The sequence below is a fragment of the Cyprinus carpio genome, chromosome B2 (genome assembly GCF_018340385.1).
Source record: "Cyprinus carpio isolate SPL01 chromosome B2, ASM1834038v1, whole genome shotgun sequence".
Lineage (NCBI taxonomy): Eukaryota > Metazoa > Chordata > Actinopteri > Cypriniformes > Cyprinidae > Cyprinus > Cyprinus carpio.
The window spans coordinates 31,442,703-31,453,575 of NC_056598.1; the positions used below are offsets into that span (position 1 = coordinate 31,442,703).

The 10,873-nt window shown below is 33.0% G+C and overlaps 1 protein-coding gene and 1 long non-coding RNA gene across 3 annotated transcripts in view; both read left to right on the plus strand.

Annotated features, from left to right (window-relative positions):
* The window catches only part of LOC109103661 (receptor-type tyrosine-protein phosphatase mu-like), a 203,259-nt gene extending 194,900 nt beyond the window's left edge, over window positions 1–8,359 (plus strand). The window contains exons 34-37 of the mRNA XM_042719198.1: window positions 3,115–3,240; window positions 4,194–4,357; window positions 5,473–5,608; window positions 6,858–8,359. Coding sequence (XP_042575132.1) covers window positions 3,115–3,240; window positions 4,194–4,357; window positions 5,473–5,608; window positions 6,858–6,911 — 480 coding nt within the window. The 3' untranslated portion in view covers window positions 6,912–8,359. The remainder of the gene's footprint in view (window positions 1–3,114; window positions 3,241–4,193; window positions 4,358–5,472; window positions 5,609–6,857) is intronic.
* A 470-nt stretch (window positions 8,360–8,829) lies between these two features.
* Window positions 8,830–10,873, plus strand: LOC109103717. Of its 2 annotated transcripts, XR_002020080.2 has the most exons (4): window positions 8,830–8,873; window positions 8,975–9,030; window positions 9,125–9,194; window positions 10,691–10,873. It is a non-coding gene; the product is annotated as an uncharacterized LOC109103717 (long non-coding RNA). The 2 variants fall into 2 exon arrangements; XR_002020079.2 differs by having other exon boundaries at window positions 8,836–9,030.

Consider the following 10,873-nt stretch of genomic DNA (forward strand, 5'->3'; position numbering starts at 1 on the left):
GTGTGGTGTGTGTGACGGTGATTGAGATTCTAGTGTGTGTGTCTGTGGGAAAGACAGCCTCAGGCTCTGTCAGAACAAACCCCATCAAAGAAGCTCAAACCTGTGCAAACACACACACACACACACACACACACACACCCACACACACACAGCCTCAAGTGTCTAAAGATCATCACTGAATGAACAATCATATGCAATCATTTTCATTTATGCACCAATATAACAAAGTCATAAACAGCAATATTTACCTGTTGATATTTATACTCATCATTTTAGCACATACAGTGCAAACAAATATTCAGAGTTTTGAATTGAGTAATTAAAACTGACAACTTGAAGTGATTGGGGAAGTTGTGGCATAGTGGTTAGAGAGTTTGACTCCTAACCCTAAGGTTGTGGGTTCGAGTCTCGGGACGGTAATACCACGACTGAGGTGTCCTTGAGCAAGGCACCAAACCCCCAACTGCTCCAAACTGCAAAGCAGCTTTACAGAAAATTGAAGTAGTTCCACATTATATTTAGTAATAGCTTATCAGTGGAGATCTCAAGTTAATGTCCATATGGCAGAATTGTACAGTAAAAACCATGCAGTTAGTTAAAGTCATGTAATCAAACAGACGGAGAACACTATTAACAGTAATGATTATATGTTGCAATCAAACTTATAGCAAAATTTGGTAGTTTTTTATATTATCAGGAAGGCAATTCCAGAGTTTGGGAGCCAAATGTGAAAAAGCTTGACCTCCTTTAGTGGACTTTGCTATCCTAGGTACTACCAAAAGTCCAGCGTTTTGTGACCTTAGGGAGCGTGATGGATTGTAGCGTGGTTACAAGACTAGTTAGGTACGCAGCGAGCTAAACCATAAGGGGGCCTTTATAAGTAAGTAATAATAGTTTGTAACTGATACGGAACTTAATAGGTAGCCAGTGCAGAGACTGTAGTATTGGGGTAATATGATCATATTTTCTTGACCTGGTAAGGACTCTAGCCTCGCTGCAGTTTTGGACTGACCTGTAGCTTGTTTATTGAGGATGCGGACAACCACCTAGCAGTGCATTACAATAGTCCAGTTCTAGAGGTCATGAACGCATGAACTAGCTTTTCTGCATCAGGAACAGGTAACATGGTTTCCGTAGCTTGGCAATGTTTCTAAGATGGAAGAATGCTTGTTTTTGTAACATGGGAAATATGATTTTCAAAAGACAAGTTACTGTCTAATATAACACCCAGATTTTTTGACAGTAGAGGAAGTAACAGTACATCCGTCTAATTGCAAATTGTAATCTACGAGATTCTGTGTAATGTTTTTGGTCCAATAAGTAATATCTCTGTCTTATCTGAATTTATAGGAGAAAATTATTGGTCATCCAAATCTTTTACATTTTAACACACTCTGTTAGCTTAGATAAATTTAGAAGTTTCACCTGGTCTTGTTGAGATATATAGTTTGAGAATCCTCAGCATAACAGTGGAAAAAACTAATCCCGTATTTTCTAATGATATTACCAAGGGGTACATGTATATTGGAAAACAGAAAACAGCAGAGGACCTAGAACAGATCCTTGTGGCACTCCATATTTTACTGGTGATAAATGAGATGACTCCCCATTTAAAAACACAAAGTGGTAGCGATCGGACAGGTAGGGGATCTAAACCATCTTAAAAGCCTGCCCTTGGATGCCTGTATAGTTTTGTAATCTATCTATGAGTATGTCGTGATCTATGGTGTCGAACGCAGCACTAAGATCAAGTAAAACTAGCAATGAGATGCAGCCTTGGTCTGACTGAAGAAGCAAGTCATTTGTAGTGAAGTTCTTTATAGAGATCATTTTTTTGCAAGGAAGACAAGGAAGAAAAATTTAATAATGAAAAATGTAATTGTTTGCATTTATATGCCCCAGTAAAAATAATATTTACCCACAGATGTTTATACTAAACTTTTTAACACATGAAAAAACACATAACACACAAACACTAATGAAAAAAACACTATTGAAAGTATTGAATCATTTTTTTTGTATTTGAAACTTTGATAATTTAAACTTCCAACTTAACCTAACTCTACTGAGGTTTGAATAGATATTCTGTTCAATAAGCCTCAGATGAGGAAGAATCCTATTAAATTTTCATTCATATGCACCTATAAAATAACAGAAATTACACAGAGAGACACTGATACTGAGCATGATGAACAAATTCGAATTGGAGGAAATTCGAGTTTTGGAATCATTCAGGAAAACTCAGTTTGAAGTGATTCACTGAAATGAATCAAACTTACCAACTGCTTTTTCTGCTGAAGTTTAATTGAGTGACTCCACTGAATCATCTCTGTCTGAACACGCTCATTTCTGTCATGAGACGAGGACGAATCATATTTCCATTTGATAACAAGAACATAGTATGAATATCAGCAGGGAAATATTGTTGTTTATTACTAAGCATTTAAATACATGGGGAAAAACTGACATTTAAATCTAAGCTTTGAATTCATTGAAACAGACAGTTGAAATGATTCACTGAAAGGAATCAAACTTGTGAACATGAGTCATTTCTGTCCGTTGTTCAACACAGAGGTGTTTACATGGCTTTGAGTGAGTTTGTGAGCAGAAGTGGATGTTTTTACACACACAATCGCACACACTCTCACACACACACACACACACACACACACACACACACACTCACACACACTCGCACAGACTCACATACACACACACACACACACAAACACACACTTCAGATGCGGAGTGATGGCGTGTCCCGCACATAAACTCCTTTTCATCACATATTCTTTCACAAAAACACAACAATGGCAGCCAGTGGAGAGTGAGGGCGTCAAATAGAGGATGATGGGAGATTTGAATGGATAACACACACACACACACACACACACAGAGAGAGAGAGAGAGAGAGCATCTGTCAGTTAATATTTCATAGCGTTTACGCTGCTGGAGAGAATTTGTGTTTCCGCTCCAGTTTGACAGTTTATTTCCTTTTGAGTGTTTGACTCTCTGTGTGACACAAACAACGAGCTTACGCTGGTGTGTGTGTGTGTGTGTGCTTACCTGGTGTGTGTGTGTGTGTGTGTGTGTGTGTGTGTGCTGTGTCCGCAGCTGTGTCCGCAGTACTGGCCGGAGAACGGTGTTCATCGTCACGGGCGGATGTGGGTGTTTTTTTTGTCGGATGTTGTGGAGGAGGTCATCATCAGGATGTTCTGTATGTATAATGCTGCGCTGGGTGTGTTTTATTTTAGTTAATATTTCAATCATTTTATTAACACATTCACATGGGCCACGGTTGTCTGTTGTGGGTTAATAAGTTTAATTTCGATTGTTTTTTTTTTATTTTTAAAATTCTTATTTATTCATTTTAATTTTAGTAAGCATTTTTTACTTATCTATTTTAATTTTATATTTTTGTTTAATTTGTTTTTAGTTGTTCATTTTAAAATTATTTATAATTATTTTATACATTTATTTTAATTGTATTTTATTTTAGTAAGCATTTTTTTAATTATTCATTTAAATTTTACATTATTATTTTTTTTTTATTATTCACTCAGTGGTTTATTTTGATTATTTTTATTGTGTATTTGTTTTAATTTTTACATTTTGGTGATTTTATTTTGATTATTTGTATTTTAAAATGATTTATTTTTCTTTTAGATTTTTTTAGAATTTAATTCATTATTAACTTTCCCAAACAGCAGCTGAGAAACCCTGATGCGGCAAATAAAAATCCTTTATCAACAAAAGATCATTATTTCAGTGGATTATTTATTTGGGTCTTATTGGGCTGAAAGCAGAAAACCATATAAAGTTTCATATAAAATTAATGAATCAGTCTTAATCAGTGTAAAATCAAATCTACCTGTAAATGGCACAGCACTGTCTCTAGCGGCCGACACACACACACACACACACACACACACAATCTCACATAATCTCCTTAAATGATCATAATCGTCACCTGTGACATCAGCTGAACCTGACGCAGAATTAACCAGTGACCTCTGTGACCTCGACCCGACCCTGACCTCAGAACAACCCGCCACGACAACACACACACACACACACACACACACACACACACATTCATGATGACTGTAGCCAGTTTGAGTTGTGAAGTTTGAATTCTTACACGGTGTGTGTGTGTGTGTGTGTGTGTGTGTGTGTGTGTGTGTGTGTGTCAGCCGCAGGACGGGTACCGGATGGTGCAGCAGTTCCAGTTTCTGGGCTGGCCGATGTACCGCGACACACCCGTCTCCAAACGCTCCTTCCTCAAACTCATCCATCAGGTGGACAAATGGCAGGAGGAGTACGACGGAGGAGAGGGACGCACCGTTGTACACTGCCTGTAAATATCACACACTCACACACACACACACACACACACACAACCTTAAACTCAGCTTTTCTGGAATGAACACCCTTAAACTCAGCTTTTCTGGAATGAACACTATGGTTACCATGGTAAATTTTCGGAATGATTAGTAATATCAGTGGAGCACACAGGCACGTCAGACTCCTCACACAATCCCATAATCCTCTCCGATCACAGCAGGAAACAGATCGATCATCATCTGAAGGCCTTTGATTGGCTGCTGTGAGTGTGATGTGATGTGAAGAGAAACACTCCCATCTAGTGGCCAAACACACTCACTGCACCACAGCTGCGTCACACTTCATCAAATAAACACTTCTGCAGAGTAAAAACAATGTTCACCTCTATATTAAATGTTTATATTACTATTATTAGTTTGAAAAAATGAAAAAATAAAATTAGTTATAAAAATGTGTTAGATGAGCATGCTTATTTATCGACAAACAAATACACAGTGATTTAAAAATATATATATATTATTCATTATTTATTTTATGACTGTATTTATTTTATTGATTTATTAAACAAAAAATTTAACACTTTACTTGAAGTCTTCAAAAATAATGCATTATAAAAGAATTTTAATGCATTAGTTATGGCTTTATAATGCATTCTATGATCTCACAATTAATTATAACCATAGTTATAATACATTAATAATAGTTTTAATACATTATACTTCTTGTCTATTCATTGTTTTGCCTTTAAAAAGTATAATTCAGTAAAACACAACCTGCAAATATTGTAATGCATTTTAACTACAATTATTTACAAAAAGAAATATTGCATTATAACATGCTTTATTATTTCATTTATAATGCATAGTAAATTTATAATGTTTAGTATTATGTTTAAAAATTTCACCTTTAATTCAGTGTGCTTATTTTGCTTTTTTTTCTGTTTTAGTTATTTTATATGTTAAAGTTAATAGTAAGTTTTTCGTTTTTCTCTGTTGTGTTGTTGGTTGATAAGTGTTGTGTTTTGTGTTTCTGATCCATCACTGAATCTCAGTTTTATGTGATGACAACAGCATCTATTACGTCAGAGCCATGTCTTCATCTGAAGCGTGTTTTCTCTGGTTCTGTCAGGAACGGCGGCGGTCGCAGCGGGACGTTTTGTGCCATCAGCATCGTGAGTGAAATGCTGCGGCATCAGCGCTCGGTGGATGTGTTTCACGCCGTCAAAACCCTGCGCAACAACAAGCCCAACATGGTGGATCTGCTGGTACTGAAGCACTCCTCACCGAGAGTCTTTAGAGACTACTACAACTAGAACCATTTTTACTTGATTTAAACAGCAACAACTAAAAACTTTAACTAAAATAATATACAATATATAAATAAACTTATCTCTGCACAACTAAAACTGAAACTAAAAATCATTTAAAAACAAAAAAAAATTATAGACATTTTAAAAAAGAAAGAAAAAAATGACCAAAACACACAACAAAATTTATCAAATTTTAAGTGTATAACTTGATGTACAAAACTAAAACTAAGATAAAAATGTATAAAAACTATACAGACAAACTCTTAAAAATAAAGGTGCTTGACGATGCCACAGAACAACCTTTTTGTCTAAAAGTTTCCATAAAGAACCTTTAACATCATATCTTTTTTTTTTTCTTTTTTTTTTTGCGAAAGAAGGTTCTTCATATTATAAAAAGGTAAGAAAGAGATGCTTCTTTGACTGAATGCTTCTTTGTGGAGCCAAAAATAGTTCTTCTCTGGCATCTCTGTGAAGACCGTACTAAGCACCTTTATTTAAAAAAAAAGGGAAAATAACATTTAAAAAGTTGATGTACAAAATAACTTAAAATAAAACTGAAGTAAAAAAAGAAAGTAGTTATTATCTTTATTTAAAAAAAAAGGGAAAATAACATTTAAAAAGAAATATGTTTAAAAACTAAAAAAAATGACACAAACAAAATTGATACAATTTTCACTAAATTTAACTTGATGTAACAAAATCACTCAAAACTGGAATAAGAATGTATAAAAACTATACAGACAGGTTTTAAAATGAAAGAAAGAAACAAAGAAAGAAAAAAATAATAAAAAGACACAACAAAATTATTAAATTATTCAAATGAAAACAGAATTTAAAAGGAACTTTTTAAAAAGAACTTTTTAAAAATATTATAGACTCTCAATACTACTACCCTCTAACTCTATAGAAGAAAGAAAAAAATAATTTATTCTTTAAAAAAAAACTAACACTAGCTTATATTATTCTTTTTAAATTCTATTTTTCTTTTTATCATTATACAATTAACTCAAAAGCAAAAAAGGCTCTCTAACAATTCTAGCTTTTTCTCTATTTATTCATTTCTATTCTATCTGTTTTCTTTTTATTTATTATATAATAAATATATTTAAAAAAAACCTGTGTTAAGCTATGAGGCTTGTTATAGCACTTGCGTATCATTGCTCTTTTGTTGGTTTTGATTGCTTTCTTCTGTGTGTTTCTACAGGATCAGTACAAATTCTGCTATGAAGTGGCACTGGAGTATCTGAACTCAGGCTGACAGACACGCTCCACGTGTGTGTGTGTGTGTGTGTGTGTGTGTGTGTGTGTGTGTGTGTGTGTACAGTCGGCTTGTATATCTTTACAATGAAACTTCTTCTGTCTGGCTGCATCAAGCCTGTGAAGAGCAGATTGGTGTTTTCCCTGATGCTTCGTCAGCGTCGTACGAGAGTCTTTTCAACTGAAGGAAGTCACAAGATTTGTACGACGCAGCAGATCCTCATGAATACTATAATGAGCCTCATTTGCATATTAATGAGGCGAGTTTGCTGTGATTGGCCGAAACGCCCCAGCTGTTTAAACCTGATTGTTGAATGAGACACAAGTGTGTTTTGGTGTAAATTGTGTAACATATGAAATCTCATAAGATTCGGAGGAATGAGGTCACAGCCGTGATCATCATCAGCATCATCATCATCGATCCAAAGCCCGTCATCGCTCTCTCCGCACGCATCCGTTCCTTTGCTTTTATCGTGTTTTTAATATTGTTTGTTTATACTGTAAATATTGGAGGTGTGCTGTGATATTTATTCAGGACAATCATCTGAGTTCATATTGTACATGATCAAATATACTGAATGGATCAACAAACTTCTGCTTGCTAATGACTCACTATGTTTATAGATATGTATATATCACTCAGAGTTCTTTTAGATCATGCACTTGTTTAACTGTCCTTGCTAAATGTTGAAAATCTCACACAGGTTGAAATCAGTAACACTTTACTTGAAGTCTTTATGGATTATGCATTATAAAGGTATTCATAATGTATGTTGTAATGCATTCATAAATAACTGTAACCAGAAATGCATCGTGATATTTGAAGGTTTGCTTGTTGTGTGTTTTAATGCATTATACGTTCTAAAGGTGTAACAATGAATAGATAAGTGTTATAATGCATTATAACTGTGGTTATAATTATTCATGAGATCATTAAATGCATTGCATAATCAATGCATTAAAAACACTTTTACAAAGCATTAAAGGTATATAAAGGCTTTACGTAAAGTGTTATTGTGAATTTATAAAAATTGCATTTATATCAAAAATTGTCACGTTAGTTTCACAATGTTAAATTTGTTACAGTAAAACATTACTTAAAAACACAACCGTTCAATGCACTGCAGATATACTTGAGATGTAAGATGACTTAAGATATTAAGACGTAATTTCTGAAAAAAAAAAAATTTAATAAAAATGAAGTGGATTTATTCTTAGTACAAGAACAAATATTTCCCTGTGGTACCAGGAGAAATAATCTTGTTTTCCTTTTGAATTAAGTTTATTTTTCTGACCCCATTGGCAAAATTATTTTAATTTAATTTTACATATTTATTATTATTTTAATATATATCTTGATTTAAGGGTGTTTAGATACACAGCAAATTATCCAGTGTTGAAATCCTAGTGTTGAGGTTTTTTAGAGTAAAGTGTTAAAGTTGTGGTGTTGAATTTTAAAGGATTAACCCTAACTAGTGTAAACAGCCCCTCTGGCCGGTGTTAATACGCAGAGTTACCTTATTAACACTGTTGAGTGTTAATAGTCACATCCGGGACATTTGCTCGTGTGCGCGCCTGACCCATCTGAAATATTTTTCACAGATGCCATTTTTTTTGCTCGCGATGCGGCTCACATGAGAACGGAATTCGGTGAAATAAAGTGTTTAATCTTACTCATAAAATGTGTTCTGTAATATTATATCGTTTTATAACGATATGTATTTTGCTGTGTGCGCATAAACTTTTCTCAACGACATTTCCTTTCACTCACGATGCGGAACAGACGAGGACGTTAATTATTTTCTATAAGGGAATTCTGAAAGTAAGTTAACTTGTTTTTATCTAATTTAAAATATGTGTTTAATAACATTATATTGATTTAATATATAATATAAGATATTTTCTTTCACTCACGATAGGGAGAAGATTGGGGATTTTGTTTTATCAAAGGAAAACACCATAAGTAAGTGTTTTACCTCGTTTACATGTATTTTATAAGATGATATTACTTTATGGTGATATTTAAATGCTGCGCGCGCCTAAACGAGCCTAACGGTCTCTCAGATTTGAATCGCTCTGCAGCGCAGACGCGGGTTACTTAGAGAAGGGAGAGACCAGAAGTAAGCGTTTTACCTCATTTAAAATATCTATTTTATAACATCTTATTGATTTATAGCGACATTAATATGTTGTGCGCTCCTACACTTTCCTCAGAGAGATATTTTCTTTCACTCGCGAAGCGGAGCAGACGGGGAAGTTGGTTTTAACAAGGAAAACACCGAAAGTAAGTGTTTTACTTCATTTACTGTATGTATTTCATAAAATAATATTATTTAGTAATGATATATTTGTATGCTGTGCGTGCCTAGACGATCTGAAACATTTCTCACAGATTAAATTTGATGTCAAATCAAACCACTGTAAACGGCACAAATCTAAAATAGCAATATCAGTAACGTTAACTGTTTCTTAAGTGTCTCGTGACCAAATTTTGTCATTATATTAAGCATCAATTTAATGAGTTTTCATAATGTTGATGTGTCAATATATTGGATTTGAATTATTTTTCCACATATATATACAGTACAGGTCAAAAGTTTGGAAACATGTTAATGTTTTTGAAATAAGTTTCTTCTGCTCATCAAGCCTGCATTTATTTGATCAAAAATACAGAAAAAAATTGTAATATTGTGATATATTATTACAATTTAAAATAATTGTTTTTAAATTGTATTATACTTTAAAATATCATTTATTTCTGTGATGCAAAGCTGAATTTTTAAGGATCATTATCACATGATCCTTTAGAAATCATTCTATATGATGATTCATTATCAAAGTTGGGAAACAGTTCTGCTGCTTAATATTTTTTCAGAACATGTGATACTTTTTTAGGATACTTTGATGATAAATAAAAAGATAAAAAAAAAAAAAAAATAAGATAAAAAAATAAGAAGATGTTTTTTTTTTATATTATTATTTTGTATAAACAATATACACTACTGGTCAGTAATTTGGGGTCAGTCAATTTTTTTTTTTTTCTTTTTTTTTTTTAAATAAAATCAATACTTTTATTCAAGGATGTGTTTAAATTGATAAAAAGTGATAGTAATAAAATATATTATTAGAATATATATTATTAGATTTTTTTTGTTTTTTTTTTGAATAAATGCAGTTCTTTTTAACCTTTTATTGATCAAATATATTAGACAGCAGAACTGTTTCCAAAACTCATAATAAATCAGAATATTAGAATGATTTCTAAATGATCATGTGATAGACTGGATTTTACATGTGACACTGAAGGCTGGAGTAATGATGCTGAAAATTCAGCTTTGCATCACAGGAATAATTTTTTTTTTTTAAGTATATTCAAATAGAAAACTATTATTTTAAGTGTAATAATATTTCAAAATATTACTGTTTTTTCTGTTATTTTTGATCAAATAAATGCAGGCTTGAAGAGCAGAAGAAACTTCTTTCAAAAACATTAAAAATAGTAATGTTTCCAAACTTTTGGTCTGTACTATATGTATGTGTATGTTTCATATTTCATATATTTTCTTATTTGTATATATTTGTAAATAACTTTTCAGTATACTCAAACTCTCTATACTGCATGAGTTAAATTGTTCACCATTCAAAGTAATTTGTGCCCTCACAAGACTTGGAATATGACACATGGGTAGCATGAACTACAGATCAGATATGATTTTTTTGGTATGCTTGTACTGTCCTTTATTCATGTGCTGTCCCATTTATGTGCATTCATCTTGATAGACAGAGCCCTGCCTCAGCGCAGTGAGATCAACATAAAATTCAGGAATCACAACCTATTTTCCAGTAAGACGGACTTCTTTTTACAACAAAAATATATACTTTTACAGTGAGTTAAATGCTTTTCCTTAAAGGGATAGTTCAAATTTAAATAATCATTTACTCACCCTTGAATTTTGTCTTATG